A 21391-nucleotide genomic window follows, 5' to 3' on the forward strand; every position below is an offset into this window, starting at 1 on the left:
TATGAGTCTTATGAAGCCATACAATAGATTTGTGTGAGGTGCAATTTAAAATTTAAGCCTCTCATATATCATTTGTGCTTGTTTTCAATTCACAAATGTCCCATTTGAACACATTTCACCAGGTTTGATATCACTAACAGTAAATGTCATTGGTTTTCGAATATCGTAGTGAATTGTGACAAAAAAACGAGACTGCAAATAGGACAATCAGTGAACAGTGACTTAAATTAGCTTTGTTCGTCGCAAAAAACTATCAAATGGTTTCATAACACTTGAAATGTTGTGCAAAAGTCACATTTATTCATGGTTTTATTCCACCTATCATCTTATTTTGTGTTTCACAGAATCAGGGTTATTATTAGGGGTGGGAATCTTTTGGAATCTCACGATTCGATTCAAAACGATTCTTGGGGTCACGATTCCATTAAAAATCGAGTTTGAATCGAATTACATCAATTCAATAAATTACATTCCCTGCCTTTTAATTTTGTAGGATATGGGTAATATTCATTTTAATGTTTATATTTGTTCCCCTGATACAGTTTTGTACATGTCAGCTTATTATATATTGACTGCCACCTTCTTTGTTCTGACATTATTCACGTTATTAACAAACATTTAGAAAATAAATTTTTGAAATTTGTGAATCGATTCAAATTGGTATAAGATAGAATCACGATTCATATGTGAATCAACCACCCCACCCCCCACCCCTAGTTATTATCATTAACTAAAATGATTAAAAACACTTTTGTTAATTGAAATAAAGCTGAAATGAAATAAACATAAATATTAGATGAAAAACTTGAACTAAACAAAAATTTCACATAATCAAATATTATAGCTGCAAAATCTAAATGTATCGTAAACATTTTCCAGTCCATCCAGTAAATGACTGTGTGTATATATGTGTCCTGCCAGGGAAAGATACTCACTGCAATTGGCCTCGTCTGAGCCGTCTCGGCAGTTGAGCACCTGGTCACAGCGCTGGCTCCTGTTATAGCATGCCCCGTTAGCACACCTCAGCTCCGAGCACTCTGGGTAGACTGAGAAAAAGAGACTCAGTCATTCAATTTAATATAGTCACCGTGTAATACAGCGTCCGCTGTGGTACGCCATACAGTGTGTGGTCATAATGTACGAGCAAAGAATCAGCATAAAGCTAATGTGGAACCAAACACAAACCATTATGTGTATAGCAATTCTGTTACAGTAAAGCAGTATGTGATAAGAGCTCAGTGATGGCACAGAAACTGAACTGACACTTGCACTAATCCACAGAGGAATCTGCAATCAACTCTGAAAAACAAGAAGCATATTGTGGCCATTTCTGTCCATCAGCAAGACTCTTAATCTTACAAATTGATTAAAATGCCAAAGGAGCCTTTGAGTTGGGAGGAAACACACACACACACACACACACTACCTAGGGCTAGGCAATTTGTCAAATATTCAAGTTATATTCACACTATAAAATTCGAGTAGTTTTGCTTCCTCCCTATCTTGCGACTTGCGGAAAATGAGAGCGTTATGAAAAAGTTCATTAAATGCAATGCAACTTTGCATTTTTTTAAAATAGCCAATTTGACAGTTTTTTTTATGCCACAAACTGGTGTTAGAGAGAGATTTTGAATGCATATATCTTCTAAATGTGAATTTTGTTATTGTTTTGGAGTAAGCTTATAGATAACCTTAAGACTAACATATACCACCAACAGCCAAAAACACTTCAGTTTTGATTTCAGGCTAACTTTAATCCAATGCATTTCCAAGTGAAACATGATATTGCAGAAAAAAATGACATGACTTTCACCATAGGAAATTGTTTGGATTGTAGAAAGCGATTAGAGTAGGGTTGAACCGGGTGTGACGTGCATTAGGTAAATGGGCTCTATTTGAATTTCACTTTGACAACTTAATTAGCGAAAAAGGCAACAGAACTGACAACTTCGATTAATTTCTGTGAATCGCTTCAAACTATCAGTTAATTTAAAACTCTAATTCAGAGATATGCTTGCTTTAGCACTCAAAATGTTGTATGAAAAATCTACATGGGTAAATATTGCTGTTTATGACTATATATTGTCATGATGTTGCATACAGGGCTTGACATTAACACCCACCAACCCGCCAAATGCGGGTGGATTTCAGCAGTGGCATGCAGTGACGCAGTCACTCCTACTAGCCACTTTGGCGGGTTGAAATTTATATATAATATATACATTTTTCAATTGTAGTCTTTTAAAAAGGCATCTGAAATAATAAACTAAGTGCAATGTAGTGGTGTCAAAAACATATAGGCATGGGAATGAGCGAATTGTGCATCATTTTACTCATTACCGCAGATTTTGTGCACACATTTAAAGTGCAGCACATAAAGCTGCCTCTCAGAACTAAATTCAGTTCTTTTTAGCTGCTTATTGCATTTAAAACGGTCAAATACACACAAAATGCCGGTCTTGGTGAGTATTTAAGTAAACACAGTCAGTTTTGTTTTAAGTGAATGTAAACAGTTGAGAAAGAAAACGCATGTGTAACAGGATAATGGATCCGTGCGTCAGGTCTTAAAGTGACAGCAGCCTAATATACCTGCTGCCAAATTATGAGATAATATTAAAAATATCTATATGGCAGTTTTTCCCCATGGTACTGATGTCAAAATTGTGGCTACAAAATACTAGCTACAGTGGCTGGTGAGCAAAAAAGTTAATGTCAAGCCCTAGCTGCATATAAATGAAAATTATTAAATAGAAATCTTATATTTGTTATTTTCATTAAAAACTCCTTTAACTAGATTTTTACTACTTGCTTTAACCATTTTGAATCTAATTGGCTGCAGTGGTGTTTGGTTCAAAATGTCTGACAAAAAAGGTTTGGGGTTAGAAAGGTTGCATTCAGTTGATCAAAAGTGACAGTAAACTTTTATTGTTACAAAAGATTTCCTTTTCAAATAAATGCTGTTCTTTTGAACTTTCTATTCATTAAGAATCCTCAAAAAATTGCATCAACATTGATGATAATTCAGCAAATCATCATATTAGAATGATTTCTGAAGGATCATGTGACACTGAAGACTGGAGTAATGATGCTGAAAATTCAGCTTTGATCACAGGAATAAATTACAGTTTAAAATATATTCACACAGAAAATAGTTTTCAATTATAATATTTCACAATATTACTGTTTTTGCTATATTTTTCATAAAACAAATGCAGCCCTGGTGAGCAGAAGAGACTTAAAAAAACATTGTTGAACGATACAACACAACTGTAATATATATATATATATATTTAGCTATACTGCCCAGCTCTAATCCCATCACACACACACCAGCAACATACTTACGGCAGTTTCTCTCATCTGCTCCATCTAGGCAGTCAGGCACTCGGTCGCACCTGTATCCTCCCGGGATGCAGGCCCCGTTCGTACAAGTGAACTGTGAACTGGAGCATGTCCTGCCAGCTGCCAGCAAAGATTAAAGAGACATGATTATAATATGAGTGCGCTGGGTGGTCCTCATTTTCACTAAAGTGGGATACTCTCCCTACGACACATGCACGCTTTGCCTTTTGTTTCTCATACTGTTGCCTGCACATCTGAGATATCGTGTTTCTCCGACATGACGGAAATTACATCCCCGTACATTACTGGGAGTCAATGGAGCTCTCAGCTCTGACGGACAGTCGTAATTGAAATGGAAGCAGAAAGTGAGGGAGAGACGAACGGATGGAGATAAGGAGTACTCACGGCAGTGCTGCCTTTCATCGGAGCCATCCTCGCAATCCTCCTCATCATCGCAAACCCAGTGCTGAGGAATGCACTCGCCGTCACTCAAGCACTGGAACTGAGCGCTCTCGCAGGTGGGCTGGGCTGGAAGAGCGTAATGAGATGGCATTGTTAACCAAGCTAGAAGAGATTTGAGCTGGCCTGCGCTAAGAGTGTTCCTTTCAAAGAGCTCCAAGTTCCTCGACAGACTTCATAAACGGAGGAATGTAAGAACTGACATGGATAGGGAAATAAACATGTCAAAAAGTTAACTTTTCTGATCATATAAGTTGAATGTTTATTTCCTGGCTTCTCTCCTGTATGATTTCATATGAGTCTCTTCAGACCTTAGAACTGTACATTATTTATGAGCTTCTACAACTTTTGACCTCCTAACTGAACTCTGAACTTTCCACAAATTGATCATAGAAAAAAAAAACAGCCTTAATAAAAATGAATAACAGTTTTCTCTTAGTCTTATTAAGTGCAAACAATAAGTCCAACTATAATCAAAGTACTCTCTCAATATTCAAAGCGTAAATAGAGAACAAATTTTTCTTCAAGCATCATACAGAGCTGAGAGATGATTATAATTACACATCCCAGCCTAAGATAACTTTCATATTGGGAGATATATGCATGCCGCTTTCAAAATGTGTGGTACTGAAATGCGCGCTCACGTTGTACTTTTGCGATCAAGCGTACTCTGTGATCCTCCGCTATCGTCTTGTCAGTCATCTTGCCTTACACTCGTCACGTGATCAGTGAACTTTGATTCCTGCTGCACTACGTACTGCTCTGCAGCTCGTGTTGTGTGAGCTAGGTGGGATTGAAGTGACCGTTATACGATTGAATTAAATGATTTTTATTTCTATAAAAAGCAAAACGACAGTGGAGGCGTAATGTAAACGTAGCGGCGGCATATTCTATCCTAATTTCACCCTCACACTCCGTCATGGCAATATCGCAAGACAGCTTTTCACCTTGACGAGAAATCTCGTCACATTTTAATCTCGCGCCACGAGATCTCGTCACACCCTTGCTAATTAAGTTCAGCTGATCATTTAGTGCCCTCATTTGCCTCTGTGTATTTATAGCCCTCAGTTTGTTCAGTTCTTTGTTTTGTGTCGTTTATGCTGCCACGTGTTTCCTGTATTCTTCTTCTTTGTGGATTATCTTCTTTGTTTTTGTTTAATAAAAGTGCTGCAATTAGATCTTTCTCCTCCTTTCGCCTGAACACATGTGACAGCAGCTTTCTCCACAATGTAATTTTGCCAAAATTTCGTGGTAAATAACATGAAATCTGAGGACTACTTCACTATTTTTAACACTGTCTTTTGTTTTATTTGATGTTTGATTCATCACGGGTACACTCTTCAAAAACGCAGCTGTTGAGGAATTTGTCTTGGTGAAGCTTCCAGCACACAGACAAAACTACTAGTATGTGACCATTCAGTATGAACAGAATGCCTACTAAATTTGCCAAAATGTGCAGTATGCAACAGAGTATTCCTCATTGGGTATTGTGTCCCACATTGCAAAGACCCTAATTTGACCTATTAACTTCTTAATGTTTAATCCTTTCTTTTGGACTGGATCTGTGACAGTCGTCTAACCAGATTTGTATTGGTTTCATCCCTCAAAACTCTTTTTTACACTAGATTTTTGACACAACCACGACTCCCAGAGATTTACCATCCATAAATAGCAAGTTTTACACCGGAATTTATTTCATTTAGTACTTTCAATTCTTGGATACATGGACTAGTATGAATGTTTGAAAAGAATGCTAATTGTACCATTGTACATGCTTGACGTCTACATATTTAACTTATGTTAACTTAACTTATTGCAACTTATGTTTTCAAAATTAATGTTTTATGACTATATATAATTTATGATGTATAAAAAAAAAACATAGCTTTTGCATTAAAAAAAAACTACTACTATTCTATTACTATTTGAAATTCCTGAGGGAACACATGGCTAATGCTAATGCTAATGCTGTTCCGGGTTTACGGATTACAAACTGAACAGCTCTATTTCACACTTGCCACTCTTTATCAGAGTGTGACCTTGTGATTGTCCCGAAGAGTTACTTACGGCAGCCAAATTCATCTGAGCTATCCGAGCAGTCGGTTGTTCCATCGCATCTCTGGCTTAATGGAATACAACGGCCTGTCGCACAGCGGAAAGACCCCACCTCACAACCTGAACCTACACAGAAAATGACAAGATATTATGACGATCTGTTCTAAATTAATACATAAGTATTAACAACTTTTAATTTATTTTTCCTGAAGGGACACTAGCTGATTACGTCACAGAACAGCATAATTTCCCACCTTAATTCTATGTAACATTCTTACCTGATCTTTGCCCTATGATTTTGCAAGGTCTAAATGACAGATGCCTGACATTTTGCATCCATTAGCTTTTAAAAAAGGTAGAAAAACCCACATTCATCATTCAGGCCTTTGGGCTTACTCAGTGCCGACCACAAGATAGCAACCAAGGTTCTTGCACATAGACTTGGAAGATCTACTCCCACAGATCATAAAACCTGACCATGATGGGTCTGTGAAGTCCAGATAATGTAATGTAATAAGAAATAATGTAAACATTGCAGGAGTTACTACGCAAGATAAGGTTCTCCCCCTACATGGACAATGCCCTCCTGTACATGACCGATCCAAAGACCTCTGACCATTCTAGATGCAATCGTGCAATGCATGATTGAATGATACATGATCAGTGTTACAGATCCATAAGAACACCTCTGAACATACCTTGGAGAATTAATTTTGATCTAAAAAAATGCATATTGTTTTCATTATAACAATGATCATAGAAGACCTTGCCAAATGCATATCTTTTTTCAAGTGACTGTATTCTTTATATATTGTACTCTAAATATACTTGTCTAAACTATACTTTATTTATTTCAAAATCTCCTATATTGTTTTTTGATTTTTTAAATGTGGTTTGCATAACAGTTTAAATATTAATGTGTAACAAAATGAGACCTCGTAAGCTAAGTAAATCAGAGACGCTTATTTCCCAAGTTTTTTTTTATTCAGATTAAACATTTAAATTTTGTCTAAAATGAAATATTTTCTGGGATTCACTGAATGTACAAAGAAGTCATTAAAAATTGGATTCATTGATGCAAAATTACCATATAATTTGAGTATGAGAATTTAAAAGCTTCTTTGACAAAAGTCACACAACGCTGCAAAAAAAACTTGTATTGTTTTCCAGTAAATACATCTAAACATCCTTAAAATAAAGTTAAATTACATTAAAGCAAAATTGCATAAGATATTAGAACTTTTTATTGTTTTTTTCTTAAATAGTACAAAATAATAGTGACCAAAAATAGCTCAAAACTATCTTAATTCAAGATACATTCTCTGTAAACAAGTGATATCCCAATTTTGCATCTTGAGTATATCTTGTTTAAAAGATGTTTAGATACTAAAAATCAGGACAGTGAAATCAACTAAATCAATGCATCACCCATTACACCTCTGTGATTAATTCTGAAAAGCACTTCACTAGTCTTTAAGTGTGCATGTGGTTGTGTCATGCCATTGATGAAGCATTTAGACAGCCGAATTGACAGCTAGCGGAGCCAAGCGTGCCAGTCGACGAGCAGGCACTAACTCTCCTTCATCTCAACCCTTCCTTTTGATCTCCCCCTGTGAGTGACATCTGAGGAGATAAGGTACCACCCCTCTACCTTCCCCGACAGGCTCCAGGACATATCGACACCATCAGCATAGTTCAGCAGAGGAGCCCTCCGTCAGGGCCGTCGGTCGGACGAGCGGAATGTGGGATTCTGATTGTCTCTCGCTGACACTGATGAATGGTGCATGCTGTTCCTTGTCAGAAATGTAATTAGGATAAATATCGGTACCGGGTGGTACCATAGCCCTTACACCCAAATTCCAAAAGCATAGGGAGATGCAAGGTGGAATGACGTGGTGAAGGGCTGGAGGGTTGGAGAGTGGGTGAGTATGTCTTATCACCAGTTACCTAAACACACACACACACACACAGTCTACTGGTCAAATGTATGTGATATTCCCAAAAAGAAGCTGCAGGAGTCAAATTTAGAAGTTCCTAGAACTTAAAATTAAACAAATTCCCCATAATTATTTTATTGTTCCAATTCAACCAATGAAAAGTTCTACAAATAATTTTAATTTTCATGCAAAATATTTATGTCAAGCAAAACATTAAATGACAAAAAAAATCCAACATCTTATTTTTGCATGCTCTCTGAATGCATGTTTAGTCATACTTAGGATTAGGAATTTGAATAAACTTCCTAGTATAACTTATCCTGCATTGTTTGTGCTACAGGAATGATCCCTGAAACCAACTTGTTAGGAAAAGGTGTTAAACCAAGCTGATCTCATGGGAAAGTGTAAGCATTTTATGAAGTGGCAATTTCGTACGAATCCGTATGATGTGAATCATAGGAAAATGTAAAAATGTTAGCCACCAATTAGCCAAAACGTAAAATAGTTGCCATGGGATTGTGTTGTGTGACCAAACAAACTTACAATTTTCACCTGGCTGACCTAAATTCACACTGAAATCTAGATACCAGAATATCAGATATTAGATTTGTAGGCTTTTTTGACTTAGGCCACTGAGCAACCACATAGCAACACCCTAGCAACAACCCAGAACATGCTACAGTACCAGTTGCATAGCAACATTTAAGCAACCGCACCAAAACATTCTAACAATTGCATAGCAACACTTTAGCAACCACACAAAACATTATACCAGTTGCATAGCAAAACCCTGGTAACCATACAAAAAAATCTACTGCATAGCAACACTTTAGCAACCACCCAAAACATTCTACCTACTGCATGACAGACACTCTAGTAACGACCTAGAACATCCTACCAATTGCATAGCAACACCCAAGCAACCACCCAAAACAGTCTACCAACTGCATATCAACACTCTAGCAACGACCCAGAACATTGCAACAATTGCATAGCAACCACCCAAAACAGTCAACCAACTGCATGGCAGACACTCTAGCAACCACTCAGAACATCCTACCAATTGCATAGCAACACCCAAGCAACCACCCAAAAGTCTACCAACTGCATATCAACACTCTAGCAACCACCCAGAACATTCCAACAATTGCATAGCAACGCCCAAGCAACCACCCAAAACAGTCTACCAACTGCACATCAACACTCTAGCAACCACCCAAAACATCCTACAAATTGCATAGCAACGCCCAAGCAACCACCCAAAACAGTCCACCAACTGCATATCAACACTCAAGCAACCACCCAAAACAGTCTACCAACTGCACATCAACACTCTAGCAACCACCCAAAACATCCTACAAATTGCATAGCAACGCCCAAGCAACCACCCAAAACAGTCCACCAACTGCATATCAACACTCTAGCAACCACCCAAAACAGTCTACAAATTGCATAGCAACGCCCAAGCAACCACCCAAAACAGTCAACCAACTGCATGGCAGACACTCTAGCAACCACTCAGAACATCCTACCAATTGCATAGCAACACTCTAGCAACCACCCAAAACAGTCTACCAACTGCATGGCAGACACTCTAGCAACCACTCAGAACATCCTACCAATTGCATAGCAACACCCAAGCAACCACCCAAAACGGTCTACCAACTGCATATCAACACTCTAGCAACCACCCAAAACATCCTACAAATTGCATAGCAACGCCCAAGCAACCACCCAAAACGGTCTACCAACTGCATATCAACACTCTAGCAACCACCCAAAACATCCTACAAATTGCATAGCAACGCCCAAGCAACCACCCAAAACAGTCTACCAACTGCATATCAACACTCTAGCAACCATCAAGAACATTCCAACAACTGCATAGCAACACTTTAGCAACCCACCCAAAACATTCTACTATTGTAAGGCCCTTGCAACCACCAAAAACACACTACCAGTTGCATATCAAAAACCTGGCAACCACCCAAAACATTTAACCAAATTGCACAGCAACGCCCTAGCAACCACCCTGAACATTGTACCAATTGCATAGCACTGGGTTTGATTTGGGAATGCTGCAGCCTATATATCTCTCTGTGTAATAACTAAAATAATGTTTATATATCATATTTTCTGGCTAGTTTACTTTAGTTTTTTATAATACACCATACTTTAAGCCAAACTGAATAATTAAAAACAAGTTTAAATGGGTAGACTAAATCTTCTATAAATATCTTGGATTCTTAATTTTCTTTTGTCATACTCAAATTCTTGTTAAAACACATTAGACATGCTTATTCTGTGCATTTTTAACACTTTTTGCATGAAATTATATTTATTTTGTCCATCAAAAGTGTGCTTTCACTTTAATTGAGCGTCAGCAGCGCAGCAAAAATAGAGTCGGCACCGAAACCCCCGCTTCACTGCTGCTCACGCGACGCTCCTGCTGCCGGTGTGAATGCATCCGTTGGTTAACATGCATGCCGAAAAAAATATGCGCTGCTCACGCGCTGCTTACGCTTGCAGTGTGAAACCGGCGTAATGTTAACCAATGAAACCTTATTGTAAAGTTTTACCAAATAAGTATCATTATATTTAAAGTGTACTTCTCACAGGTCAGAGAAAGATGTTAAAAAATATTTTTAAACAAAAACAGAATTTAATTTTCTGACTGTAAAATCCATTTGCTGGATCTCAATAAGAGCCTAACGCTGATCCACACCTGATCACACTCCAATGATAATGATCCTACAAACAAAAAGTTACTTCAGATGAGTAAAGAAAGCTTTTTGAACAGTGAAAATTACTCTAATAAACACTGACCTCAATAAATGGTCATGTACAAGAAGGTTTTTCATTTTAATTTTTCATGAAGCATGGCTGTTTGGATCGGTTGAAACAAGAATCTTATCTGACCCGCTGCCTTTTAGGAAACTCGTGTGACTCAGTCAAACAGCTCGCCTGCCAATAAGAAACTGAGAACTGGGCTCAAGAACATTATGAGGTCATCATTGACATTTAGCCGACCAGTAACCTTGCTAAAAATCTTAAGTAATATGTTTAGACATCCGACTGACAAAAAAATTTGTCTTACAGTGCAATAAAGTAATCTTTAAATGGATGGAGGAACAACTCCCTCTTGTTGTGAGACATGGCAGGTTGGAAGCGTTTAAAGGAATAGTTAATCCAGAAATGCCATACAAAACCTGTTCATAGTAACAATGACTTTTAGGGTCCGAAAGAGACAAAAATTCAAAAATTTTCTTTTCTTTTCCACAGAAAAAATAAATGCAAAAGAGTTTGCATTGAATACATTTTATTTTTTGGGAGAACTATTGCTTTAATGTGCGTATAACAAACTCTGCAACTGTTTCTGTATGCAGGTAAAATATTACTCTCAATAAATATCTCTTCAATATTAATTTAGACCAAAAACATAATATCATAGTAGACAGCCTGTTGGTTCTCTGCCATTGCAAAACAAATATTGTATTAGCAGGGCATTTATTATGTATGAGTCAGATGTTTATCAGCCTCGTTCCCTGTGATGTACTCTTTAATAATGGATTTCGTCCTCTGCCAGAAGGCCACAGGGGTCTGCGCTTGAGCCGCGGCGCTAAAAGCTCAGCGAGGGCCTCCTCATAGCGAGAGGTCTAGACCAAACACCACAGCAAACGCTTTTAAAGCATGCCAGCCAAATGGGCTTCCTTTTTAACTCCTTCGGCAGCCAATTGGGAAACGAGCCTTTTTCCTGCTCAGTTTACTAATGATAAAATTGCTGCTCTACTCGCTCAAAGGAACCCTTTGTTGGTAGGACATGATCCCGGAGGTTTCAGCAGCGTCTGTAACGCACAGGTAGACAATTGGCATATACAGGATCTGGGAGGTAAGACGCTCTTACTGACACCCGCTCGCAAGTAATAGAATTTTAAACATCAGCCATCGGCTGTTTCCGCACACGCTGCCAGAAAGGGAATAAGATGCATCGCGTCAATGTTAAAAAAAACCACATAAACGCAAAATACATTTTATACTTGATTTTCACAAGGGTTATTATCATTAGCTAAGACTAAAACCATTAAAAAAATTATTACTTGAAATAAAATAATAAAATATTAAATATATTTCAGATCTTATTCTTGTTTAGGTTAAGTTCTAAACTAACTAAAACTAGTAAATTAAAAAAAAATTCAAAATATTAAATTAGTATGTTAAAAGTTTAGTTCGACGCATGACGTAATGATGAACATGGAAGCGCAAAGGGTAGAGCAAAACAAAACAGTCACGAATTAGAAGTCTAAAATGAGAATTTTTAAAGAGAAATGTCGGAGGATTTTGCTATAAGAGAAGAGGAGCTGTTTGTTTGAACCGCGAGAGGCATCTAAGCTTACGCTACCCCTACATCCTATGTCATACATTGCGTAGTATGCGTACGGTCGTCCACTGAAAGCTAGTTATTTGCATTTATAAAGCTTTAATTATGGATATTTTTATTACAAAAATGCATCGCTTTGCTTCAAAAGGCCTTTATTAAAGGGTTAGTTCACCCAAAAATAATGTCATTAATTACTCACCCTCATGTCGTTCCATACCCATAAGTCCTTCGTTCATCTTCAGAACACAAATTAAGATATTTCTGATAAAATCTGATGGCTCAGTGAGGCCTGCATTGCCAGCAAGTTAATTTACACTTTCAAATGCCCAGAAAGCTACCAAAGATGTATTTAAAACAGTTCATGTGACTACAGTGGTTCAACCTTAATGTTATGAAGTGACGAGAATACTTTTTGTGTGCCAAATAAGGACTTTATTCAACAATATCTAGTGATGGGCGATTTCAAAACACTGCTTCATGAAGCTTCGAAGCTTTACGAATCTTTTGTTTCGAATCAGTGGTTCGGAGTGTGTATCAAACTGCCAAAGTCACGTGACTTCAGTAAACGAGGCTTCGTTACGTCATAAGTGTTTCGAAACGTTTCGAAATTTCAATGGGGGGCGTGACTTTGGCAGTTTGATACACGCTCCAAACCACTGATTTGAAACAAAAGATTCGTAAAGCTTTGAAGCTTCATGAAGCAGTGTTTTGAAATCGTCCATCACTAGATATTGTTAAAAAAAAGTCATTATTTTGTTTTTTAGCGCACTAAAAGTATTGTCGTCACTTCATAACATTAAGGTTGAACCACTGTAGTCACATGAACTGTTTTAAATATGTCTTTAGTAGCTTTCTGGGCATTGAAAGTGTAAATTACCTTGCTGTCAATGCAGGCCTCACTGAGCCATCGGATTTCATCAAAAATATCTTAATTTGTGTTCCGAAGATGAACGAAGGTCTTACGGGTGTGGAACGACATGAGGGTGAGTAATTAATGACAGAATTTTCATTTTTGGGTGAACTAACCCCTTTAACCCCCTGGAGTCGTATGGATTATTTTTTTAATGGATGGATGAATATTTTTGGGCTTCAAAATCTCTGCCCCCCCCTCCCCCCACTACCATTATAAAGCTTGGAAGAGCCAGGATATTTTTAAATATATCTCTGATTGTGTTTGTCTTAAAGAAGACAGTCATATACACCTAGGATGGCTTGAGGGTGAGTAAATCATGGGATAATGTGTGAACTGTCCCAAATAACACTGATTTTCTCTCTCAGATGAATTGTTTTCTCTCAGTTTAACAATATGAATCAGCTATACATTAGCCTAACAGCTTTTAACAACCTTTGCCAAGAGCCTGAAACCTATCCGCCGACACCATCGTAAATAAAGCCAGCATTTCCTGACAGTATCAGCAACTGGGAAAACCGACAGGTAAAGTGAACAGCGGCAGGCCTATCCTATTCCTGCACTCAACAAAACGAAGCATTTAGCCCCGTAATTTCCTGGGGTGTCTTTAAAAGGGTTTTATTTGGACGTCTTAACTAAGATTGCACGAATGACAACAGTTATGCGATTGTCCCCGGCCGGCCATTGTGAGGAGAGCGGCTTGTATTATGCAAATGATGGGGTCTGAGCTTGTTTTTCCTTCCTTCATTAATGTCTTTGCTTACCCTGTTTTGTTCCGTTTGCTGTTTCCTTTTTTGCCCCCCTCCATCCCTGTCTCCTCTCTGAGCATGTCTTTTCTAATTAGCCAACTTAAACCCTCAGCAGGCAAGAATCCCCAAAACTATCTGAGGAGAAAAACAAGGACGCGCCAACGTCGGGCCACAAAGAGAGTGCGGTGGAGGAATTTTCATTAGAATGAAGCCTCCCAAAGGCTTAGACCCCACTGTGAGACCACAATGGCACAATGGCCTGGCTGGCGGGGCTGCAGCCCTATAACTGAAAGTGTCAGCACGCCAAAAGGGCCGATGGAGACGGATAACAGAATGGGGGAATACAGTAGAGCTTCCTGCGAGAAAGAAAGCCGAAAAGAGGCCCCCGGAGCCCATCCTCCTCCATTCTGCCATCCCTCTTTCCTTCAAAAAACTAAAGGCACTTGCCAGCCACTAGCCCCCCAAAACATCTCTTTCCAGTCCCGCGGGGGCCATGGGAGAGGTGCCGCTTCTTTCATCAATGCCGCCTTGTTTTGGGGGCGGCTGGAGTGAATGCATGCGCAGGAATGGCTGGCAGAGCCCAGTGCCAGGGCTGGCCGGCCATACCGCGGAGCAGAGTGCCGCAGCCCATTTCATATGGAAATGGACGACGCAGAATGCAGTCAATTGCTTTACAACTGACTTTGGCTCACAGTCGTAGAGAAAGGACCTACTGGTACGCGAAGGCGGCTTGGCATTGGCCGCGAGTGGAAAGGAGGCAAACATAGAGTCGGGAAGCCTATTAAACCATTCAGATCAGTACCGCTGACTCCCGTTAGAAACTTTACAATGAATTAGCTATATGTGAGACCGAAATACCGTGCACATTTTGAAATAATCAGCACTGGGTGATAACTGCGTCATAGTGCAAAAAAATCAGTAAACGATGAACTTTTTTTTTTACAGCATTTATTCATCTAATTTGAATCTATAAATATACTATTCATTGTTCATTGTTAATACGTGCACTTTAAAAACGAATTGTTGGTTTAACTTAAAAACGTAAGTTACCTGGTTGCCTTAAAATTTTGAGTTCATTGAAATTAAAAATTTGAGTTAATACAATAAAGACGATTGGTTTAATCAACAGAAACTCAAAATATTATGTTATCTGAACCACATTAATTATTTAAGTTGATTTTACAAAAGAAAGAAATGTTGTGATAAGTCATGAAAATAATTTTTTACAGTGTGTTTAAACTGCATTAGTAAATGCAGAAATTACAATTAAGCTAGATTATTAATAAATGCTGTAAAAGCATTTAGCAGGGTTTTTGTTATTGTTAACTAAAACTAAAGGCATAAAGCATACTTGAAATAAAATAAACATGAACTGAAATAAAATTAGTTTAAGTTGAAGTACTAAAATAACTAAAACTAAATAAATTAAAACTAAAAACAATACAGACATTAAAAAAAAAGCTAAACAATGACAACATAATTACTAAAACGTTAAATAAAATTAAAATGAACACTGAAAATATAAAAATAAAATCTAATTCAAAATATAAACAAAAATAATAATAGTATCTTGATGATACTAAAATACCACTGCATTTTTTGCACATCAATTCTTAATTCATTAACTTATGTTGATGAATAACATATTTTTAGCTTATTTTTAACTTTAGATTTTTGCATTAAAGGAAATTAAATCAAAATATATCATCATTTACTTTGTTGGAACACAAAATGAGACAGTGGGGTCCAAAACAACATGGACTGCATGAGGTAAATAGACATTTTAGGTTCACAGAACAGAGAAATTCATAGTTTGGAAAAATATGAGGATGAGTAAATGATTACAGGCTCTTCATTTCTGGGTGAACTATATCGCTTTTAAGATACAATGATTTACAATACACTCTAATGCTGTCAAACGCAAACAACAACACACAGGCCTCTCAACTTCCTGACGGCATTGCGGCAGTGACTAATACGGCCACTGAGGGTGCTGTTTACTCTGAGAGGATTAGAAGTCTTCATTAGTGCCAACTGTGTTAACTTCTGTTCCTGTTTCTAATACAGCAGCCCTGTTGCTCAAGGACTTACACCGGAAAGGCCCAGAAGCATGCGTGAGGTTTAAGGAGCACGTGCAGAACAGGAAAAATGGGATTGCGGTATTTTCTCACAGTTCAAAATGCGGACGTCATTACTGTTTGTTTAGCTTGTTCACACATTTCTGTAATAATCTACACGCAGAAATGATCACCAAAAGGTCGTGCCATTCTTTCTCGAACAATAAACAAAGACAATTTGAAAGCCGTGCTACTTAACAGACACATTTTCAGAGCCATAGCTGAACACTTTTAGTATGTTTTAAGTTACTTTGGACAAGAAGAACCAGCTTATGTGACTTTTGTTAAAAGTGTTTTAAGTTTTCAGAGTTGCAACAGTTACTGGCCACTTTTTAAGCAGCCTTCGATCTATAAGTTTCCCATTCATTTGCTTTACAAGGATTTCAAAACATTCTTCAATAAAAAGTTATAAGCCTTGAACCAAACCATACAGCTCTGAGATGAATCACAACAGTACATTTCATTTGAAACAAAAAGCGTTTGAAATTCTACTTATCCCATGCAGAATTGCAAATGAAGTTATAAACTATGGTATAAAATACATAATAGTCAAGTCAAGTCAAATTTATGTGCATTGCACTTTTCACAATTGTTTCAAAGCTGTTTTTCAGAAAATGATGATGTTAATGTTGGTAACATCTTAATGTCTTCATGCCTTAGTCACATTTAGCAGATGAGCTTACGATAATATAGTTTACAACAATATATAAACAGTCATGCAACCGAGATTTGCTATATAGCATCTACTGGTTTACATGAGTGTATGTATGCAGATAAATTTGGGTAAACTTATATATCCAGCTTTATATATATATGGCTTTGCAATAATATAGTTTAACTTTAACTATAAACAATCACGCAGCCGAGATTTGCTATATAGTATATACCGGTTTCACATGAGTTAAAAACAACCCAGATTGGGTTGAAAATATACAAACCCAGCGGTTGCATTAAATGTTTGACCAACCTGCTGGGCAGTTTTATTTAACCCAACTATATATATTGTTTAAAAATTACTATATGGCTGGCTTAAAATGAACCCAAAACAGGCTGGAAATTAGGCAACAATAATAATCAAAAAGTGAACATTTATTAATAAGCTATTCAATAAATGTTTATTGTTTAATTATTATTCATTAAACTTATTAATAAATGTTCATTTATAAAACATATTAATAAATGTTAATTTCCAACCTATTTTGGGTTCATTTAAGCAAGCAATATGGTAATTTTTAAACAATAGTTGAGTTAAATAAAACTACCTAGCAGGTTGGACACACATTTAACCCAAATGCTGGGTCAAAACAACCCAATTACTGGGTTTGTCCATTTTCAACCCAACTTGGGTTGTTTTTAACCCAGCATTTTTTTAGTCTACTGTAGGTGTTTGGATATAATTTAATATACTTATATATCCAACTGTATAGACAGACCTGTGCAATAATATAGTTTACTGTACATTTTGCTATAAGTATCTATCGGTTTACACAAGTGCTGGGTTAAAAACAACCCAAGTTGGGTTAAAAATGGACAAACCCAGCGGTTGTGTTAAATGTTTGCCCTAACGTGCTGGGTAGTTTTATTTAACTCAACTATGATTTAAAAATTACTGTATTGTTGCTTAAAATGAACCCAAAGTATGTTGAAAATCAACATTTATTAATGTTTAATAAATGAACATTTATTAACAAGTTTAATGAATAATAATTAAACAATAAACATTTATTAAATTGCTTATTAATAAATGCTCATCTTTTGATTATTATTGTCGCCTCTAGTAATTATGTGTCCGATTTTTAATTTCCAACCTATTTTGAGTTCATTTTAAGACAGCCATATAGTCATTTTTAAACAATAGTTGAGTTAAATAAAACTTCCCAGCATGCTGGGCAAACATTTAACCCAACCGCATTTTTTAGAGTGTATGTATGCAGATAAAGTTGAATATACTTATATATCCAACTTTATATAGAGAGCTTTGCGCTCAGTCAAGATTTGCTATAGTATATATCGCTTTATATGAGTATACTATATGTGTATGGATATAGATGGACATATTTATACATCCAACTGTAAATACAGACCTGTGTGATAATGTAGTTTACATTTTGCGCCAATATAAACAATCACACAGCCAATATTTGCTATATAGTAAATATTGCTTAATGTGAGTACACTGTATGTATGCAGATAAAGTTGGATGTAGGCCTACTACTATATATACAACTTTAAATAAATTGCCGGGTGATAATACAGTTTATTGCAATATATAAGTAGTTTAAATGTGCTTTAAAAGATTATTACATTTCTCTCTGGAAGCAATGAATGGGATTTTTACTTCTGTTGCGCTTTATAAACGTCCACTACAAAAGTGTTTCTTCACCAAAAGTTATGTACTTTAAAGCTTGCTGACAGCCAGGTTCAGATAAGGTCCAGCATCAAACTTATTTCCTCTCTTGATTTGGTGTATGGAAATCCTGTTACAGATCATGAGGCCTCTCACTGATCCACATCTGATTGAGCCTACTGAATAAGATATCATTGTTCGCTGATCTTCACGGTATTGTCTGCACCCATGGCTGCACATAATAGCAAAAAGACTGTGAATGTGACACTGAGTGAAAGTGTCCTATTAATCATTACAGTCCAAAGATGGCTAATACGTGATTGCATGGCAAGTTGTTAAAAAAACAAGTTATGAATTGCCAGCATCATCACATTTGCAGGCAATGAGTAACGCATGGATGTAAATATTAATTTATACAGAAACGCTTTCACAAGTTGGTTAATAAGGTGGTGTCAAAGCTGTTTAAATTGTGCCAACTCAAGGCTTTTCTAAAGAAGTCCCAAGTTTAAAATACAATTCATCATGATTAAACAAGGTAACAAGTAACTACCTTTTAAGACCTTTGACCCCCAGGTCTGAAATTGAGAGCCAGAGGAACCAACAGGAAGTGAAGCTCAGCGGATTAGAGAAAGTAACCTGTCCCCCTCCATCGGGACCCTTTTGGTCATTTCCTCCGAAACACATGCTGAATAAAGCTGGATTACAGGAACTCATTCCTGGCTCGCATTTCTGAGGAGATCAATCAAGGCTACGGCCACAAACTTAAGCCTGATGCAAACATAGCAGTATGAATTCACGAAAGACTGTGAGAAGATGCCATTTTGACACCTCGAGGTCACAATATATTATCTGGTTTTAATGCAGCGCTCTACTTTACTCCTAATTCTCCCCATAAACAAAGTTGGCAAATGAACACAGAGACTCTACAGTGATTTAAGCTCAATAAAGTCACCCTCAGCTAATTTTCAGTAGGTCAACAAGACAGTGTTTCGTGAGCAAGCAATGGTCATCTTGAGCGGCAGCTGCAGAGTAATTAGTTGCTTGATTCACATAAGAAGCTTACATGCTAAGGGTTGGGCAAAAAGAAAGCAGATTACAATTCGAGGAGCTCTAGCCATGCAACCACACTTTTGCACCAGAGGAACCTGTCGGGCTGTCAACTGATTAACCGACTGCAATGCTGCAAAATTCACGTCTCAAACTCTACAGCAGACTGTTTAAGTCTCTCAGAAACAGGCCCGAGCGCAGAAATGCGGTGAATTTGCTTTGTACCAGCAGCTTGGGGTCTGCTGAAGAGATTGTCTTCAAGTCACATGCTCGTCTCTGTTACCTAGCAACGACAAAGCCCATGCAAAAGTTCTCCGAGAACCTCAAATCTGTCTGAGGGAGGCTTTGTGCGCCACCGCGACAATTCCCCTTAAAACTATTTTCTTTGAAGACAATACACTTGTTCTGTCACGTATAGTGATTATTTTAACGATTCTAACTTTGTTTTGAGCCGTTTAGACCGTTCATTCTAGCACATAAATAACAATGCCGTTAGATAACACCGTTATTCCCACGAATAAATGAGCGATTGTTTATTTCCTAAACAAACAACGAGAATCTAATTGCACATTTTCCCCAGTTGTGTAGGGAAATTAAACTTGAATAATTGTGTTATTATGCGGAGTAACTTGCCCGTTATGTCTATTGTTAGAAAAAAGTCCGTTATACGCACTACAAGAGGACCATATCTAAAACAAACATGATACGAAACAAGTTAACGTACCTTGACAATCGCAATGAAGAGCACATAAAGTTATAATGAGCAGTAGTTGTAGGTGCATTCTGACGCACGGTCCCGGCTGGTGTGTCCAGCCCCTCATGAAGCCGGCCAGATGGAGCTCTTGGGACTGAGATGCAGTGAAGTGGCTCTTACTCACTTGTCCCGGGCTGATGAAAAAGGGCGTGTCCATGACGCTCCCCCTCAGCTCGACCCACAGGATCAAATCCTTAACTGGCTCCTAGGAACCTGTTGAGCTCATTGACTAGCCTACATAATGTGTGGATTGCGAAACAGTCACAATATGAGAAATATTTACAGATCACTCGTATTATTGCTGTTGTAGGCTAATAATAATAATAATAATAGCCTAATAATAATAAAATGATAATAACAATTATTTATTAATTATTATTAATTTATTTATTTACTGAGGCACCTGTTGCTGCTTTGCATGTCCACTGATTCTGCAACAAAAGGAATGGTAGGTTAAGAAAATTAGATCTTATTACCAAGTTGATTGTATGTGATAGACTAATATATTTGTATATATGTGTAACCCCTCTACCCAGGTCGTACTCGCCCCGCTCTGCGCGGGCTTCAATCCCAGGTCTCCGGTGTGGGAGTCGGATGCTCCAACGAGGAGGCTAAAGGCTGCAACCTCTAGCGTCAGTTGCTATAGCATCTCTTGAGATCAGAGGAGTGAGGTTTACTCACACAGTGACTACTAGCTGGCCTCCGTTACACTCACCCCCCTAAACCTCACTCCTATCCGGGTCACGGCACCAATATAGAGTACTAACCACTTTACGGTCACGGCACCAATGTAACCCCTCTACCCAGGTCCTACTCGCCCCGCTTTGTGCAGGCCTCAAACCTGGGTCTCTGACGTGGGAGTCAGACGCTCTAACGAGGAGGCTAAAGGCTGCAACCTCTAGTGTCAGTCGCTAGAGCATCTCTTGAGATCAGAGGAGTGAGGTTTACTCGCACAGCGACTACTAGCTGGCCTCCGTTACACTTACACCCCTAAACCTCACTCCTATCCGGGTCACGGCACCAATGTAACTCCTCTACCCAGGTCCTACTCGCCCGCTCTGCGCAGGCCTCGAACCCAGGTCTCCGGCGTGAGAGTCGGATGCTCCAACGAGGAGGCTAAAGGCTGCAACCTCTAGCGTCAGTCGCTAGAGCATCTCTTGAGATCAGAGGAGTGAGGTTTACTCGCACTGCGACTACTAGCTGGCCTCCGTTACATATGTATATTTTGAGAGATTATCCGAAAACTGTGTTCCGACTGTAACTATTGGCAATTTTACTTCAAATTTAAGTTATTTT

At 37.9% G+C, this 21391-nt stretch overlaps 1 protein-coding gene across 1 annotated transcript in view; it reads right to left on the reverse strand.

Moving 5' to 3' along the window:
* The window catches only part of lrp2a (low density lipoprotein receptor-related protein 2a), a 111088-nt gene extending 90870 nt beyond the window's left edge, over positions 1-20218 (reverse strand). The window contains 5 exon segments of the mRNA XM_051905140.1: positions 936-1046; positions 3346-3462; positions 3748-3870; positions 5869-5982; positions 20066-20218. Coding sequence (XP_051761100.1) covers positions 936-1046; positions 3346-3462; positions 3748-3870; positions 5869-5982; positions 20066-20162 — 562 coding nt within the window. The 5' untranslated portion in view covers positions 20163-20218.
* Between the last annotated feature and the right edge of the window lie 1173 nt (positions 20219-21391).

Source organism: Ctenopharyngodon idella, chromosome 9 (genome assembly GCF_019924925.1).
Source record: "Ctenopharyngodon idella isolate HZGC_01 chromosome 9, HZGC01, whole genome shotgun sequence".
Lineage (NCBI taxonomy): Eukaryota > Metazoa > Chordata > Actinopteri > Cypriniformes > Xenocyprididae > Ctenopharyngodon > Ctenopharyngodon idella.